Source organism: Coturnix japonica, chromosome 7 (assembly GCF_001577835.2).
Source record: "Coturnix japonica isolate 7356 chromosome 7, Coturnix japonica 2.1, whole genome shotgun sequence".
NCBI classification, from domain to species: Eukaryota; Metazoa; Chordata; class Aves; order Galliformes; family Phasianidae; genus Coturnix; species Coturnix japonica.
Window position 1 is genome coordinate 30,420,777 of NC_029522.1, and position 18,443 is coordinate 30,439,219.

The following is an 18,443-nucleotide window of genomic DNA, read 5'->3' on the forward strand; positions in this document are numbered from 1 at the left end:
TCTATGGGGTCTCTGTGGGGATCTATGGGGTCTCCTGTGCAACCTGATGTAGTCAAGGTGTATGTTTGGTGTCCCTGCTATTGGGTGTTGTAACCCCACGATCCCCGATGTCCGTCCCATCCCTGCTCACTCTGTGGTACCGTCATGCCCCGTCGGCTCGTACCACATCGCGGCGCTGCCGGGGGTGGCCGCCTCCTCCCCGCTCCGGCACGTACCAACTCAGCAGTGTGGGGGGGGAGGCGCGTTGAGGCCGCGTCTGAGCGCCGGCACGTACCACCTGCCGCGGGACGGGGGGGGGAGGTCGAATCCTCGCGTCTCACTGAGGCGGGAGAAGCGGAAGTGTCAGCGCTACACCCCCACTCACGCGGCGCCGTTGGTGCGGTCCGCCCGCAGCCCACGTGATCGCTTTCCCGGCGCTCCCCGCGCTCGGCCCCGCTCCCGGTCCGGCCGCAGTTCCCGCTCTGTCTCTCTCCGCCCGGCCGGGCCGCACCCGCTCCTCGCTCTCTCTCTCTCTCTCTCTCCCCTCCTTCTCCTCCCTCTCCTCGCCGTTCCCGTCCGTGGGGCGGAGAAGCGCTTCCGGCTTTAGGCCACGATGTCCGGAGGGGACTCAGCGGCGGCGGCGGCCACGGCCTCCCCTCAGGCGCTGCCGTTCTCGCTGCCGAAGCCCCCTCCCCTCATGCAGCTGACGCCGGGGGACGCCGTCCGGCCCGTGGCTTCGGCCGCCGACCAATCGCCGAAGGGCAGCAGGCTGACGGGCCGTCCCGATTGGCCGGCGGGGAAGCCAGTCAGCCTGCTGGCCCCGCTGCTCCCGCCCCGCGGGGAGCCCGAGCCGCTGATGCCGTTCGGGCCCACATCGCGACAGCCGCTGAGAGGGAGAATGATGGGGCGCTGCGGGGGGGGCAGCCTGCTCAGCACCGCCATGAGACCGGGGGAGCGCAGCGCCATCATGGTGAGTGCGGGTATAAGGGGGGACGGGGATAGGGCTCGAAATGGGGGCCCCACAGAGACCCCCTAGATCCCCACAGAGACCCCATAGACCCCATAGATCCCCATAGATCCCCCATAGATCAGGTTGCCCAGGGCCCCGTCCAACCTGGCCTTGAACACCTCCAAGGACGGGGCATCCACAACCTCCCTGGGCAGCCTGTTCCAGTTCCTAACCACTCTCCTAGTGAAGAACTTCCCCCAAACATCCAACCTAAATCTTCCCTCTTTTAACTTAAAACCATTTCCCCGTGTCCTGCTATTGTCAGCCCTTTCCAAGAGTTTACTCTCCTCCTGGGAGTAAGTTCCCTTCAGGTATTGAAAGGCTGCAATGAGGTACCGCCTGGTTCCGCTGCCCTGGGGTGGTTGCGACCTGCTCTTATCCCCAGCATCAAGCAGTGCTGGTGTTTGTGTCCATGTGGTGCTGACAGCTGCCCTTGCAGCTGGATCACCACCCCAGAGCCGTAGATGTGGCACTGAGGGATGTGGGTGGTGTATATATATATATATATATGTATATATATATATATATATGATAAAATATATATAAATAAAATATATGAAGTTTCAGCCTGGAGAAGAGGAGGCTCAGGGGAGACCTTCTAGCTCTCTCTAACTTCCTGAAGGGGGGTTGTAGTGAGCTGGGGGTTGGCCTCTTCTCTCGTGTAATCAGTGATAGAACTAGAGGGAATGGTTTTAAGCTGCGTCAGGGGAGATTCAGGCTGGACATTAGGAAATATTACTTTTCGGAAAGGGTAGTCAGGCATTGGAATGCACTGCCCAGGGAGGTGGTGGAGTCACCGACCATGGGAGTGTTCAAGAAACACTTGGATGTGGTGCTGAGGAATATGATTTAGCCTGGAAGTATTGGGAATGGTTGGACTAGATGATCTTCTAGGTCTTTTCCAACCTTGATAATTCTGTGATTCTGTGAAAATATATCTACTAGGCATCTCCTCATCACTGTGCCAGGTGCTGGAACAGCAGCAGGTCCCGTGTTTGGAGGAAAATAAGACGGTGATGATCGTATTTGATGTGTTTTGCTCTCACTCACAAGGAGACAGAGAGCTTCTGCTCGTCCCACTTGCATTGATCAGAGCTGTATGGAAATACATTTAGAAGTCATAAATTCAGTGTGTGTTCCTGTGACAAGCCATAAGATAAATGATTGTCACAGGGTTTTTTTCCTGCTTGCGTGTTGATTTTGAGGTTGAAATGCCCTTGTTAGTTCTCAGACTGACAAGGGGATGTAGGAGACCAGGTGCTTATGGCCATTATCTTGCTTGCTGCTAGGCAGTATTGAGCTCAAACCCAAATACAAGTCAATAAGTTTCAGCACTGAGCATCTCTATTAGTGCTATCTGAGGCATGTGGGGGTTGTCGGCTTCGTGCTCACGTGTTGTTTGTTGCTGTCTTTCAGATGGGACACCCGGGGATGCCGCATTACCCGCCCATGGGAATGCACCCTATGGGTCAGAGGCCACCAAACATGCCCCCGGTTCCACACAGCATGATGCCTCAGATGATGCCCCCAATGGGAGGACCGCCAATGGGGCAGGTGAGCCATTTGTATCATTGCTTTATTTCTTCTTTCTTCCTGTAATGATGTCAGGTCATCCCAACACATGATAAAGTTGCAAATGAGGCTCATAATTCAAGGTGTTCTGAGCTTTCTATCCAGGCAGAAAACACTGAAACTGTAGCAGGTAATTGATGCACTTTGTTCAGGCTCTTTAGGGGGCCCTCAGGGTCATGCAGGCAATTCCTTTCTTGTTTTCCTTTGCAGTACCTTGGATAGAACCTGCGGATGGGGCTTTTTGTTTTGCTCCTATGTAAAAGCCTGAGAGGAATCTTCAGCATGGTTTTGCAGCCTGTTAGAGCAGGTGAACTGTTGTTTGCATTTATTAAACTCCAGCAGCATTGTGTACAGCTTCCAATTATATGCTCAGATTGAGGATGTGTTCAGTGCTGACAGGGTTGTGAGAACAGCAGTTAGCTGACTCCAAAGAAGGCTGTACTTCATCAGAAAAAGTGGAAGAAATAGCTGAGAAACATTGTAGGTTTTGTTGTTGAAATGTAACGGGTCTCTCCATACTGATGTTATTTGGAGAAACTCATTCCTCCAGTGCCCCCTTAAAGTCTTTCTACTTCTTGCAGAGGCAAGAGGAAGGGGAGGCAACCTGAAAGCAGCAAAAACTTGTGAGCAGAACTAATCTGAGTTTATCCTTCCTGTGTTTCATTAATTCCACGTGCAGTTTAGAGGAGATCTCCACAAACCTTTCTTTTTCCTGTTCTAACTCAGGATTTCAGTACCAGCTTACCTAAAGGATCACACGGCGCATTCATTACTGTTGCTCTTCTTTAGTTGCAATAGTTGTCTTTATTATTATTTCATACACAACTTTGGACTGTGGGAGATGTGTTATTCCTAATGTAGATTTTGTAGGAATCAGAGTTCTGCAAGTTTCACTGATGCTGCCAGATTCTTTCTAGGCTTGTTTGCATTAATGTGTAGTATCATGTAATTACTTAAAAACAAACGAAATAAAGAACTATCATATTCAACATCTGAAATATCACATACTGATAGAATGGCCTGGGTTGCAAAGGCCCACAGTGCTCATCCATTCCAACCCCCTGCTGTGTGCAGGGTCACCAACCAGCAGCCCAGGCTGCCCAGAGCCACATCCAGCCTGGCCTTGAATGCCTGCAGGGATGGGGCATCCACAGCCTCTTGTATCATAAAGTGCACTGAAATACTGTTCAATCGTAGATGCCTGGGATGATGCAGTCGGTCATGCCTGGAATGATGATGTCTCACATGTCCCAAGCTGCTATGCAGCCTACGGTTCCGGTGAGTTTAATTTCACTTTTCCCTCTTTTAACATGTCTGCATGGCTGTTGTTCTGGATTCACATGGACAAATCTTTGTTTTTCTTCAACTAGATACGAGAAAGGTATTGCTAATTGCAGCAATAGGGAGGACAGTGCTCACATTGAGCCATACTGGGTGACCAAGTGGTGATGCTAGGGAAAGGCTGTGAACTGTCTGAAGTATTGGGCCTTCATCAAGCACCTGCTAATTAGTTACAGGTCTGCTTCTTGCTGCTGCTGTGTTGTTCAATGAGTTGTGTGTTACACTCTTAGTGTAATTCAAGCAAAGTTTAATAACTCCTGAGGTTAATTCATGGCAGTGATGCTTTGTTAGTTGTGCTCATGTAAGTACTTAGTGATGTGCTGAGTGTTTTAAAAGCTGCCAAGCAGAGCGGGTGTTAGTGATGCTCCTCTGTTCCCCGTGCTGAAGTCATTACGGATTTCCTATAACAGCTTATGGGAAAAATGTCAGATGTTCAGAGATGAATCTGAAAGTACTGGAGCCAAAAGGAATGGAAAAGGGAGGGGGGAACACACACAGCCCACAGAGCAACCACAGATGAGGTTGGCAGTTGGAGAGGTAAATGAGATGTGGTGTATGGGTCACTGTCAGAAGACACTGAAGTCGGCCAGGATCCTGGCAGTACTTGCCCATGTAGACAAACACAGAATGGCTGTTTTTTTAATTGTAATTTACAGAATCCTTTTTGAAATCCTAAATGTTATCAGTGGTTCATTCCTCTGGCATAGTGCTACCAGCTGATGTCTCACCTAATTCATAGAACCACAGGATGGCTTGGCTCGCAAGGGACCCCAAGGATCATGGAGTTCCACATGCAGGGCCACCAACGTCCTGACATCAGTCTGATGTGGTTTCTTTTTTCTTTCTTACATTCATTTTGTTGGTGCAGTGGAGCTCAGCGTCTCTGATCGCTTCCTTAAGGAACGGTAATAAATGCAACGCTGATGGGAAGCTGGGAAGTTGTATGTAAGGCAGTAGAGCAGGTTGCTGCTGGAAGCAGTTGTGGGGCTAAGAACTGTATTTACTGATGAAGTTACAGTTGCAGTCAGTGCTTAAATATCTGTCCTTTGTTTCCACAGCCAGGGGTGAACAGCATGGATGCACAAGTAGGTAAGTAGGAGCTCTTTGTTACTGTTTTCAAAGCATTTCAGCAAAGTCAGGTCAAGTCTTGGGGGGGAAAAAGAAAAATACATTTCTCTGTAAAACATCGTTTCCCTTTGTTGTCTCCTATAAAAACAAGGAATGTTTTCATCTGAGTCTTTCTGCATTGTTATAAGGAGGAATAAAGCAACCAGGTTTTTCTTTCTGTTTTTTTAACCAGGTGTAACACCTCCTGGAACTCAGGTAAGTGAGCAGCAGAATTCTGGACGTCTCTGAGTGTGGTGCTGTGCAAACTTTGCTTCACAGATGGAAAATAAAGCCTGGGCTTTCTTGGTTTTCTTCCTTATATTGCTGCTCTGTGACTTAAGATTTCACTAATTATCAATCTGAAGTTAACATTGAAGCTAATAGCTTCCGGTGCTTCTCTCCTGCTCTGCCAAGTAAATAAGGTTGTCACAATTGTTTGTGTGACCTTAGCGTTTTCATTTAAAGAGACTGAGCTGCAGCTAAAGCAGAAGGTGCTTTCTGTTGTATCGACATCCATTTTTTAACGGTGGAATTGTTTATTTCTGCTTTTCCAAGTAGATGTGACAGTTCCTTGGGACCTTCTTGAGGTATTTTTGACCCACCTGAACAGCATGTGGTAGAAATCTGCCCGCAGTTACCGTGCTGTTCTTAACACAGGGGTGCTTTGCAGGCGACAACACCAAGGAGTTTACTGAAGACAGTACTGACTTAAATTTGCTTAGATCTTGTTTTGCTGCCTTTTTTTCACTACTGAATTATTTAGCATATGCTAATATGCACATTGAGACAAAAAACAAACAGTAACCAGATGTCTTTTCAGAGCTCTGTTTTGTTTCACCCTCAGACAACACATCCCGTGGTTTGTGCAGCTCAGCAAACAGCCACAACCAACAGTTCGGGCAGTGAGGAGCACTCAAAACAGGTTTATCTGCTTTCCATTTGTACCCAGTTTATTCTGCTGGCTTTCAGTAGTATCTTGGCCAGCATTTATTGGTCATCATCAACGTTCTGTTTAATTTGCCTAGAAATCGACGTGGACGGAGCACAAATCACCTGATGGAAGAACCTATTACTACAACACTGAAACGAAGCAGTCCACGTGGGAGAAGCCGGATGATCTTAAAACCCCTGCTGAGGTAACAGTTCAGACAGGCTGTTGTGTGACTTGGTGTGAAGGCGCAGTTGACTTCCATGACTACCACATGGCATAGCTGGGCCAACACACTGTTATCAGTGCGATCAAAAGCCTATAAACATTTTTGCAACTCTTCTGCTTTTACCACCTTCCTTACATTGGTGCAACTTGAAGCTGCAAACTGAACAAAATTCTAAGCATCTTTTCCTCAATTCTAAGGTAAATTTCCTTTATTGAAAGGATGGCACTTATCTGAGTGACGTGTTTGTGTCACTGGAGAGTATTGAGGGTCAGTGAACACTGTGAACACGATCCCTTGTGTTCATTGATCCCTGAATTATCACTTGGCTTAGTAGTATCACAGGCTCACTTCCAGCAACCTTTCTAGGTTTAAAATACTACAGTAAGATTGATTTCATGTCTTTGGTTTTCTGTCCATTAGCAATTGCTGTCTAAGTGCCCATGGAAAGAGTACAAATCTGATTCTGGAAAGCCATACTACTATAATTCCCAAACAAAGGAATCACGCTGGGCAAAACCCAAAGAACTCGAAGATCTGGAAGGTAACGTCGGTAACAAAGATGAGCAGAGGGGATGGTGGGGGTTTGCAAGCTGTGTTAGAGCAAAAATCTGTGAGGCATTAGCTGTGCACAGTAGAATGTAGGCTGAGATGTCTATGGAGCACTCGTTTCTGTGCTTTCTACCTCACCAGCCCTTTTTCCTTAATACCCCTCATTTTTCCCTGTTTTATGTGGCAGCAGCAGCTCATTATCATTACATCAGGCAGTGCTTCAACTCCTTTATTTCAGACCCACTGCAGACCCATTCTCCATTACTTAGCAGTCAGTCCTTTGGAAAGCTATAGAAACTTTGGGTAGGACTTATTCTAACAGTCACTGCTGAACATAAAAAAAGGAAAGATCTATGCCAGTAAGCCTGACTTTGCCCTTTAAACTGCTCTGTTGAAGTTGAAATCATCATCTTAAGTGCAGAAACGTACCCTTAATTTTTACTTAATGGGATTTCTACGTTTGTTTTAGATGGTATTTTTTCTAGTTTTAAAGGGAATAGAACAACAATATTGAAAGCTAAATTGTGCATACAGCAACGTTTTACAATGCATAAAACATCTTTTTCTGATGCTGTATTTTAAGTGTTGTTTGTTTTCCCCCTTCTCTTCTAGCACTGATCAAAGCTGAAGAAAACAGGTGTGTTTTCACTTTGATACTACTGTTGTGTTTCATATTGGGCTGTCTGTTACTTTTTTAAGAGTAGAATCTTGTCCTTGAATCATAAATCATGGCCCTTGGAGATTTGCATTCCAAATAGTGCCTTAATATATAGAAATTCTTAATTATCACAGAGTTGCCTGGGTTGCAAAGGCCCACAGTGCTCATCCAGCTCCAACCCCCTGCTGTGTGCAGGGTCACCAACCAGCAGCCCAGGCTGCCCAGAGCCACATCCAGCCTGGCCTTGAATGCCTGCAGGGATGGGGCATCCACAGCCTCCTTGGGCAACCTGTGAACAGTGCGTCACCACCCTCTGGGGGAAAAACTTCCTCCTAAAATCCAACCTAAACTTTCCCTGTCTGAATTTAAAACCATTCCCCCTTGTCCTATCACTGCCCACCCTCACAATCAGCCGTTCCCCCTCCTGTTTAAATGCTCCCTTCAAGTACTGGAAGGCCACAACAAGGTCTCCCCCAGCCTTCCCTTCTCCAAGCTAAATGAGCCCAGCTCCCTCAGCCTTTCCTCATAGCAGAGGTGCTCTAGCCTTTGATCATCTCAGTGAGTTATATGTTCTGGCTTTCTTTTGGACTGAACTGACTGGTCTACACAGATAAGCAAGTTCAGTAAAGCATTTCCTATTTGAGAGCTAAGATTGTGTTCCTCCTAGGTACACTTTTTGTAACAGCTCCTAAACACCTCTAACTTCCTTAAGCTACAGCCTTCCCCTAAGCTGTTACGTCCTCCTGGGCTTGAACGTGATTGTTCCCATTTTTCTTACCTACAGCACCAAGACTGAAGAATCTGCTTCAACAACTGCTGCAGCAGATGCAGCCAACACTGCTGCCACAGCCACGGCTGCTGCTGAAGCTGCCACAGCTGGTACTGCCAGCACTGCTGCAGCCTCCGAAACAGAAACCACTGCCGCCTCTGCTGCGGTGGAAAACGAGAGTGCTGCTGCAGCCACAGCTGAGGAACAGAGTGCGGAAAGTGCCACTAACGCAGCTGATGACTCCAAGCAGGACGGTTCAGCAGAGTAAGTCCTGTTCTGTGGGGTTCAGCTCTTCTGCACTTCATTTCTTTGCAGACTTGGTTCACCCTCCGTTCTAGCTGGTTGGTCTGCTTTGACAACTCGTTAGTGAGACATAAGCATCAGTCTCAGTGGCAGCAGAGAAGGATGAATAAGTGGAAGGACTATTAAACCTATTTGAAGAGAAATGAGTGCCTTCCTCTTACCAGCCTTCTCCTAAAGCTCCCAGAGAGCAGTCTGTGGTTCAGACACTTCATGGTACTCTGGGGTCACATTATAGATTTACCCTAAATGGCTCTGAATGGTTTTAACTTAGGGGAAAAAAAAGCTTAAATGAAAATGGTGTCTTTTTATTTATAGCACTTCAAAGAAGGAGGGCGATGATGCACAGCCGGTTAAAAAAACCTACACCTGGAATACAAAAGAAGAAGCGAAACAGGCATTTAAAGAACTCCTGAAAGAAAAGGTATTTCAGTCAGCTTGCTTTCTGCTTTACAGCTGGCAAAGCTGCACTAACCAGGAATAGCTCGAGTTCTGTTGCTGTTGTTGCTCAGAGTTGTTTGCACTGAGGGAAAAGGATTTACACACTAGACAAGAAATGCGAGAAAAGAAAAATACTGTGAGACCAGCATAGATATTGAAGCCTTTATCAGGAACATCTTGAATGAGGATCAAGGTGTATGATTTTCATCAGAGCTCTCAGTTGTTTTTCTATTCCTTCTTTTACATGGTACTCACATCGTAACGTGAAGTAACCACTGTAATGTGTAACCACTGTAATGTGTAACCAGCTGTTGTTTCTCCAGAATTCAGTCTGGAGCAGTGAGTAAAATGATGGGCACCTTCACGAGGTGCTTCGGAGACAGGTTAGAGATCCAAGTAGAAGATTGACAGGCTGAAGTTTGGAATGCAGCATTCCCATGAGCTGGTCTGTCTTAGAGAGAACTTATTTTTCCTTGAAGTCGATTTTAAAACAATGTATTCCTGACCCCAAGAGTGTAGTGCATTTCTCTTTCATTGTTGGATGTTGATGCTAAATCAGTAATGGTGTCATGTCTTGACAGCGGGTGCCATCCAATGCTTCTTGGGAGCAAGCCATGAAAATGATCATTAATGATCCCAGATACAGGTACTGCTCAATTCTTTACTTATAATTGATTTCCATAAATGAGGGTCTGGAATGGGCTGGTGTCACTTAGAAGTGCAGGTCTGAGCATTCATTCGTGGCTTGGGAAGGATGTGGCAGCTGTCAGCTGGTATTCTGTACAGTCCATACAGTTTGCTTAGGAGTAAAGGCACGCTTTTGGTTATGATGGAGATAAATACCTCCTGAGTTATTTCAGAATGGGTGCCTGCCATAAACACTCACATAAGAGTGGCTCATATCCACTGTAAAAGTCGTACTGCAGTATGAAATGGGTGAGTACAGCCTGCTGGTAACCCTGAGGGAGGCAGGACTGTGGCTGGTTGTTTGGATCAGATTTAATTTTGTCTCAAAGATTTGGGTTATTCAAATCAGTTTCATGCTTTGTGTCTTCGGTTTTGATTTTTAAATGTAATCACCTTTCCTGTAACTCATGTTTTCTTTTTGCTATGAAGCGCTTTGGCGAAGCTGAGTGAAAAGAAGCAGGCCTTCAATGCTTATAAAGTTCAGACGGAAAAAGAAGAAAAAGAAGAAGCGAGATCAAAATACAAAGAAGCTAAAGAGTCCTTCCAGCGCTTCCTGGAAAACCACGAGAAGATGACATCCACGACACGATACAAGTAAGGGCATTCCAAAATCAACTTCTGGCCTTTATCAACTCAACCAGTTTGGTCTTCAGGCTTTCCAGCTTGCTCCTGGCAATGCTTACGTTGCTGTGTGCTAAGCCTTGTAAAGCTTGTAACTGAAACACTGATAGGAAGACAGATGAGAGAATGTATGTGAAAGTCAGGTTGGTTTTTTGTTTGTATATCAAAGAGAGAAAGCTGACAGCCAGGCTGTCCAGGACAGGAATGAGGGAGATGTTGCACAGAAGAATTACTGCTGATGAGGCATTGATTGACACAATTGCAGGCCAGTGGGGCATTCAAAGTCAGTCACCACCAATACATTATTGTGTGCTTTTCCCTTGTTTTGTACAGAAAAGCTGAACAAATGTTTGGGGAGATGGAAGTCTGGAATGCAATATCTGAGCGCGACCGCCTGGAAATTTATGAAGACGTCTTGTTTTTTCTCTCTAAGAAAGAAAAGGTAACTGTCTTTAAGAGCTGTTCTTCTGACTTGCAAGCTGATTGGCCAGTACCTCTGAACACAGAAATCTTGCAAGCAGTGCAGTTCTGTGCATTGCTCAAAAAAACGCAGGCAGAAGGGGAGGAATTTGTAGGATAGGCATTTGAGAACCAGGTAGAAGCACTGCTGCATTATTGCATCTTCTGTGCAGGAACAAGCCAAACAGTTACGAAAGAGGAACTGGGAAGCTCTGAAGAACATCCTCGATAACATGGCGAACGTCACTTACTGCACCACTTGGTCAGAGGCTCAGCAGTATCTGATGGACAACCCTACGTTTGCAGAAGATGAGGAACTTCAGAGTATGTGCAAAGTCCATACATATGTTGGGAATGAGGGAGTGGATTTGTTTTAGCAGTGAGGATTCCTGGTTAAGGTTTGCTCGCAGTCAGGAGCAGCTGTGACAGGCATTGAGCAGCAGGAATGGAGACCTGGTGTCATTTTAGTGGGGAGAAGCTGCATCAGCTTCTGAAAGCATTAGTGATGTAATCTCAGTGATAAACCAAGGGGTTCCTTTTCCGTGGAGATCCATCTACTTTGGTATTTGTTACCCCCTGAAATTTGAAGCATTATCTGGCAGCACAACCAGTGTAGCAAACAGTTAGGCTGCCTTCTGCTAGGCTGAGGTCCTGCTGTGTTTGTTTGCTTAGAAGTGATCGTTATTGTACAGTGAGAAAGTAGGCTGCCTTGTAAGGTAGAGAGAGATTGTTTTTCTCATCAAGGCTTATGTGCTCCGTACTGACAGTGAGAATCTGGGCAGGTTGGAGGGGAAGCGGGTTGGATTTTGTTGTTGGTTTTGGTGTTTGGTTTTATTGTTATTGGGTTATTTGCTGCACGGGTCTGACATAGTTCAGTGGTCGGTGAATCTTCCCTCACTCCATCAAGAGTAAATTTGGCAGCAGTTAGTTGTCTCTTAAGAACACTGTAGAGCTAGTGAGTATCACCACTTAACACTTACTACTCTATTGTTACCTGTTGCTAGATATGGATAAGGAGGATGCACTGATCTGCTTTGAGGAACACATCAGGGCACTGGAGAAAGAGGAGGAAGAAGAAAAGCAGAAAAGTTTACTGAGAGAAAGAAGGCGGCAGAGGAAAAACAGAGAATCTTTTCAGGTTGGTGGACTTGCTGTTTGTCTTGGACATGTCAAATGATTACATAGTCTGTGCTTTCCGTTCCTTGGGGAGAAGCTAATGAGTAGTTGATGTATTTTGTAGATATTTTTAGATGAACTGCACGAGCACGGACAGCTGCATTCAATGTCCTCGTGGATGGAGCTGTACCCAACCATCAGCTCTGACATCAGATTCACGAATATGCTTGGTCAGCCTGGTAAGAGTGAATACTTCCAACCCTGTGAAAGGTAGAGGTAAAGCTCTCAGCTGTGGGCAGTGTGCAGCAGGGTTGTCTGAATGTTGTTTTAAATTTATAAATAATTCAAAAAAGGCAGCTCTTTTATTAGAGCTCGCTTTTGACTTATCTAGTTTCTTCATCAGGATCAACAGCACTTGATCTCTTCAAGTTCTACGTTGAAGACTTAAAAGCACGTTACCACGATGAGAAGAAGATCATAAAAGATATCTTAAAGGTGAGAGGGGAAATCGCCCCGTTGCGCTGTTTTTTTTCTGAGGACAGGTTTCCCTTTGGAAGATAGGCCATGAACACAGTGGGAGATCCCATGCAGCCGATTTCTCCCTTGCCAAGACAGTCAATTTGTTTGTTTTTTACAGGATAAAGGGTTTGTAGTTGAAGTGAATACTTCTTTTGAAGACTTCGTTACAGTCATCAGCTCAACTAAGAGAGCCACCACTTTAGATGCAGGAAATATCAAGCTGGCTTTCAACAGTGTAAGTATTGATATACAGGAATGTGATATGAAATCCCTGTGAACCAAAAACAAGCTCTTGTGTTCCATGTACTGTTACAACCATTTCTGTTTGAGAAACGCCGCTCTGTGCTCTGAAGCATTGGGTGGTGATAAACAGCAAACTCCAAAGTTGAACTTTGGGCTTTCCAAAAATTGCATGAAACTGAACTCTTAACTTTCTGTTTTGGTATCCTTCAAACGATCTCACAACTTCAATGTGATGCAGCTGCTGGAAAAGGCAGAAGCCCGCGAAAGAGAAAGGGAAAAGGAAGAAGCTCGCAAAATGAAGCGGAAAGAATCTGCCTTCAAGAGCATGCTGAAACAAGCCACTCCTCCCATCGAGCTGGACGCTGTCTGGGAAGATGTACGTATTGCTGCTCTATTGTGGAAACCATTCCGAATGTATTCAGTGGGTTGATACATGCTAACAACTGAGCCTGCATTCTCTATGGTCATGGTTTCTGTCTATACCACACAGGCCCATAGGAATGAGTCACCTCTTGAGCAGACATCATCATTGGAGTTGAAAAATTTGGTTCTATCAGTACCTCCATTTGGTTTATTTTTAAGTGAATGGTTTAAGAGGAGGTTAAAGCCTCTGAGGCATAGGCAGAAAAAAAGCAGTTCTGCATGCACGTGTATCCATTTGTGCAGTTGTATTAAAGACCCTGCTGGTTATAAAGCTGACAGGTAACAATGTGAGCCTTTAATGGCACTATGGCTTTCCCAGCTGGCAGAGTAATGTCATCTTTAAACTTCACAGTGTCCGCATTTCATGTCGGTATTTCACTGCTGTTCCTCCAACAGATCAGAGATAGGTTTGTGAAGGAGCCAGCGTTTGAAGACATCACTCTGGAGTCTGAAAGGAAAAGAATATTTAAAGATTTCATGCACGTACTCGAGGTAATTCTTATTTTCTCCTGATGAGATAATATATGGAATACAGTGCTTAGTTGATTGGTTCTGAAATTATACAGAACGGGGAGGGTCTGCATTACCAAAAAGTGTGGATATCAAAACCTCATCTTGAAAGTGATGAGTGCAGAAACGTGTCAGCATTATTTGATCCATGGTGGTTCTGATCTGCACTGCGAGGAGTTTCGGAAGTTAATATCAGAGTTCCCTGATTTGTTTTAGAGTTGTGGGGAGTTCAGATTTTGTTTATTTTGACTGAGCAGCTTATTGGTGGTGCGTGGGGTTATAATGGAGTCTCACCCTTAGCTTCTGGATCAGCCAAGTAAGAGCTGACTTGCAGGAATCTTGGCACGTCAGTCTCATTCAGGGAGGTGTTCTCATTTCCTGGGTGATGGGATGTATTTTTGTTTCACTCACTGCAGTCTGCAGATATTAAAATGGTGTAATTCAGAATTTAAATGTTGCAAATCAAGGTTTGTGTTCTGTTCTTGGCCAGCCTGAGCAGTCACTTCAAATAGGAAGCACTGAAGCAGGGATGTGGGCAACAGAAGCTGTGTGCATCCATACCTGAAGCTGTCTGTCCCCTTGCTACCGTACCCTTGTTATGACTTCAATGAGGCACTACTATTAGTAATCCCATTTTTAATCACTGCTAGCTGTATGTGCCTTGTACATGATGTGAGATGCTGCTGGTTTCACAGTGTGCCCTGCAGACTAACGCTTGTCTTTTCATGTTGTGCTCCATCCAGCACGAGTGTCAGCATCATCATTCAAAGAACAAGAAACACTCTAAAAAGTCCAAAAAGCACCACAGGAAGCGGTCCCGCTCTCGCTCGGTAAGGCCTTTCATCATGTCTCAACATCTGCTGCTGTCACCACTGGGGTGCTGCTGTCCTCTTGCTAACCACGTTCTCTGTCTCAAGGGCTCGGAGTCTGAGGACGATGACAGCCATTCAAAGAAGAAAAGGCAACGTTCAGAATCTAGATCCGCTTCTGAGCGTTCCTCCAGCGCAGAATCTGGTATGAGACTTTTGGTTCTTTGCTTTGAAATGTCTGTTAGTGGTTTATTGCTGGGTAACTACCATAGAGTCACAGAATGCCTTGGGTTGGAAAAGACCTCAAGAATCATCAAGCTCCAACACCCTGCTGCATGCAGAGCCACCAACATCCATGCTTAATACTAGATCAGTATTAAATTATAATTAATTTATAATTTTATTGATTTTTATTTTTCCCCCTCCCTCCATTTGTTTGCAGAGAGAAGTTACAAGAAGTCAAAAAAGCACAAGAAAAAGAGCAAGAAAAGAAGACACAAGTCTGTAAGTACAACTCACTTCTTTTGGGTTGGCTTAAGGCTCAGTGTGACACCTCACGGTCAGTCACAGTAATCCTGTTTGTTAAATACTGGCAGCTACCAGCTGGCTTTATAGCAAGCACTTCTCTAGATCAGCACTAGGCTACGTATACCTTAACACTGAACCATTTAGAACAGTAACATGAGGGGTGGGTTAAACTGCAGCTATTGAAGCAAATAAGGAGGACTGCAGTGTCCTGCTCCTGGCTGCTTGTCATCGCAGCACGTCTTGGAGTTGACTTCAGTTGTGGAGCGCTGGATCGAATCCCAGCCATCTTTTCCTTTCCCCTCATGCTGAGCATCAGTCCTTTCATCTGCCTGCGTAGCAGGGTTGAGTTAGCAGCTCTGACATCAAATGAGCCAGAGCATCAGTAGAACCTCAAGAGTAGAAAGAGAGCTTTCATCCCCTGTGTACATCACTGGAGGCCAAAGTGTATTTTTGGAGTCAGGTAAAGGATGAAATCGGTGTCTCTGAACTCAGGTTGCTGCAGAACTTTTCAGAACAACGATGTTGTGTTGTTTCTTTAATTTCTGAGCAGTTGGCTGTGCCCTTCTGTGGGCAGCGTTCACAAAGAGGAGATGGATACCAGTGTTAGGCATGGAGTAAGGTATCGATGATGGACTGCAATGCAGACAGGGTCCATAAGTTTAGCTGGGATGAAACGCAGAATGGAAACAGCTACAGCACCTGAGCCCTCAGTGCAGGCTAAGTACAGGAGTGTGAGAGCATTCTTAGGTGGCAAAGCAGCCCCGTTAACAGGTGAACAATTAGCAGACTTCACCCTTTGCAAAGCTGTTATGGAATGAGTGGCACTTGTGTACAGAAGGGATTGATTGCATGGATCCAGCATGCCCTGTCTTTGCATGCACTAAAAGTGGTAAATGTCTTTTAGGACTCTCTCCTTTTGCAATAACTTCAGTAATGTTTCTGCATTACTTATTGCTGCCCTGGTTACTATGATGTGTTAAAACTCACAGCCACTTCCAGCAGTTTCTTTCTGACGTGGCCTCTATTAAAATGAAATCAGATGTCTCTGAGGTGTGAGTATTCTATAAACCGTAATACCGAACACTTTTAATAATATTGAATATTTTCCCTTTATTACAAAGGATTCACCAGAATCTGATATTGAACGAGAAAAAGACAAAAAAGAAAGAGAGAGAGAAAGTGAAAAGGATAGAGCTAGACAAAGATCTGAGTCAAAACATAAATCTCCGACTAAAAAACGACCTGGAAAAGATTCTGTAAGCTTTCTTCTTTCCTTTTTATGTGCTGCCTTTGGGCTTTATATATCAGTGGGATGCTATAGTATGCCAACTTTATAGCTTTGTACAGAGTTTACTTCAAGTAAGGTGTTAAACCTTTATTTATATTCCAATTCTATATGTAAAAAGGAACCAGATGTTCAAGCAGAGCCGAATCACGCAGCTCCTACACCCTCATTTAATGTTTGTTACTAATGGATTTATTATTTGGCCTAATGCTACTTGTTGCCAGTTGAGATAAGGTGTGGATGAGGCCGCCTGTTTTATGGATGGTACCGAACGAAGCACAGCCCATAGTGTGGCAGAGTGCTGTTTATGAGCAAACTGCTTTTCTTTTCTCCATCCAATTTGCCAGATTGATCTCAAAGGAGATGAGCAGGACGGCTGCTCAAACATCGAGGTGATTGTACAGCTCTTCCATTCTGGAATTGGAGTGCCCTCGTCACTGCTGTGGTAGTGCTGGGCTGCTGCCAGTCTGACACAGGAAGATGAAGTTAATTCTTGCCCTTCTTGAGCTGGGAAGGTGCACAGAAATGTAGCTGTGCCCGCAGTGTCGCTCTTTGCTGTGATGGTTCTGTGCACTAGTTGTTTTGGAAGGGTCAGAGCAGTGTTTCAATGATGTGTTTGAATGGAAACAAATGAGCAGAATGGCATTCTTTGGGTTCCATGAGGGGCAGTGCTCTGCCTCGTTACTGCACTGCGCTGATGGTACCGTCCTTCCCTGTACGGTTCGCCTTGGAGAGGCTGGGGGCAGACGGCTGCTTTTTGTTGTGCCTTCTGAAATTATCTGCTTTGGCCAGCCCAGTTCTGTGCTGAATGCAGACATCTGAGAGCAGGAGCTCAGCTGTGGTTGTGAACACAACACAGGAGGAGCTCAGCCCTTCCCCTTGCAGTGCCTTGCTCTGAGCTCTGCCCTGTGTGCTCTGTGAGGTGACATTGAGATCACCATGCTTGAATATATTGCATTAAAAATTCCCTGCTGGAAAATGTAGCGCTCATCCGCGTCTTCCTGCAGGCAGCACAGCAGAGAGGCTGCATTGCACAGAGCAGGGTGAGGCTCTCACCACCCCTTCTCTCCCTGCAGGGCAACTGGGACACCTCGGGCAGCGAGCTGAGCGAAGGGGAGTTGGAAAAGCAGAGGCGGACTCTTTTGGAACAACTGGATGAAGATCAATGAGAAGATTATTTATACCAAATATGTTTACATTGTGGCATAATAAAAGAAACCAATGTCTAATTCAGGATGTGGGTTCTGATATCCTGAGTTCCATTGTTGAAATCACGGTGGGTTTTAATTGTACCGCATAAATACATCCAAGTACTCTTACGGGGCCGGCACCGAGCCTACAAAAGTGAATGAAATCCTGAGTTAACGCCGCCTGCTGTTGGGCAGCACGGGCGCTCTGCTCCCCTGGAGGGAGTCCTGGATGGGAACAGCGATGGAAGACGCCTCGGGTCTCACTGGACGTCACCTGCAGGCTGAGCAGAGCGTGGCACCGCCGTGCACTCCTTCCTGGAAAGGCACTAACTGTTCTTCCCGGCCATGCGGGCAGGTAGAGCTTCATTTTTAGAAAGATTCTTAATATAGTTTCTTTTGGCTTAATTTGTTTTATGAACTTGTTATTATTTTTGAAAGGGGGGGAAGGCAATGGGTGTAAAGAATCCATTTCTTGCTCTGTACTGCAAAAAAAAAACCTGTCAGCTATTGCAATTGCTCCTTCATGACCTGCATTCCTACCAAGCGCTTATGTGAAACAGAAGACTGCGAGAGATCCGTGTCCAACAATCACTTCCAAGTGAGTTTGTACAGTAATTAAAAGCAGACGTGGCTGCGCTCAGCCCTACACTGTGCCATCAGCAGAGGGTGCTGCTGCTCACAGCCACCTTCTGTATTCACATAAAGCCGCTACAGCTGCTCTCTGTGCTTATCTACACCGTCAGAATTAAAAATCAAACTGTAAATTGAGACGTTGCCTTACAAACCTGCAGAAGAATGTACCACCACCAGCAGCAGCAGCAGCAGTTGTGCAGGTCAGCGTGAGCCCAGCCCTGGCAGCGCCGTGCTGCAGTGGTACCTTCGCAACCTTTGATTGGAATATTTTTGTACATTTCTATCAATGATTAAACCTTGTCTCCTGCTGTCTGCTGGTATTTATTTCTACTTCAACGCTGCGTGCGGCTCTGATCAGTTCCTGTGATTTCTGAGTTTAAGCCACCTCTACTTACAGTAAAACACTCCAAGTTCACCTTTAGCTTTTGGTTTCAGTGCATTCTGCCTGGCCGAGCAAACAAGCTCTGGAAAGGTGAACCTTTATGTTCACCTTTATGTTTGGGCTGTGGGGCTTTTTGTGGGCTTTTTTTTTCCACCT

At 45.7% G+C, this 18,443-nt stretch overlaps 1 protein-coding gene across 4 annotated transcripts; it reads left to right on the forward strand.

Moving 5' to 3' along the window:
* Positions 1-400: 400 nt before the first annotated feature.
* On the forward strand, positions 401-18,215 carry PRPF40A (pre-mRNA processing factor 40 homolog A). Of its 4 annotated transcripts, none has more exons than XM_015869147.2 (26): positions 401-949; positions 2,405-2,542; positions 3,758-3,838; positions 4,960-4,990; positions 5,202-5,224; positions 5,853-5,930; positions 6,034-6,144; positions 6,586-6,706; positions 7,327-7,351; positions 8,157-8,405; positions 8,760-8,865; positions 9,464-9,528; positions 9,999-10,163; positions 10,524-10,632; positions 10,823-10,973; positions 11,654-11,787; positions 11,890-12,004; positions 12,157-12,260; positions 12,403-12,519; positions 12,766-12,903; positions 13,347-13,442; positions 14,204-14,290; positions 14,378-14,474; positions 14,712-14,773; positions 15,919-16,053; positions 17,159-18,215. In XM_015869147.2, exons 1-26 carry the CDS (start codon positions 593-595, stop codon positions 17,249-17,251), a joined length of 2,988 nt encoding a protein of 995 aa, XP_015724633.1. In that variant the 5' UTR covers positions 401-592; the 3' UTR covers positions 17,252-18,215. The 4 variants fall into 4 exon arrangements, with proteins under 4 accessions (XP_015724633.1, XP_015724637.1, XP_015724635.1 ...); XM_015869149.2 differs by having other exon boundaries at positions 402-949; positions 12,169-12,260; XM_015869151.2 differs by lacking the exon at positions 15,919-16,053 and having other exon boundaries at positions 12,169-12,260.
* Positions 18,216-18,443: the final 228 nt, after the last annotated feature.

Coding starts and splice junctions, on each gene's coding strand:
- PRPF40A (XM_015869147.2), top strand. CDS start 593: ATGTCCGGAGGGGACTCAGCGGCGGCGGCGGCCACGGCCTCCCCTCAG. Junction 14,291..14,377: donor AGCGGTCCCGCTCTCGCTCG/GTAAGGCCTTTC, acceptor CTCTGTCTCAAG/GGCTCGGAGTCTGAGGACGA. Junction 14,475..14,711: donor TTCCTCCAGCGCAGAATCTG/GTATGAGACTTT, acceptor ATTTGTTTGCAG/AGAGAAGTTACAAGAAGTCA.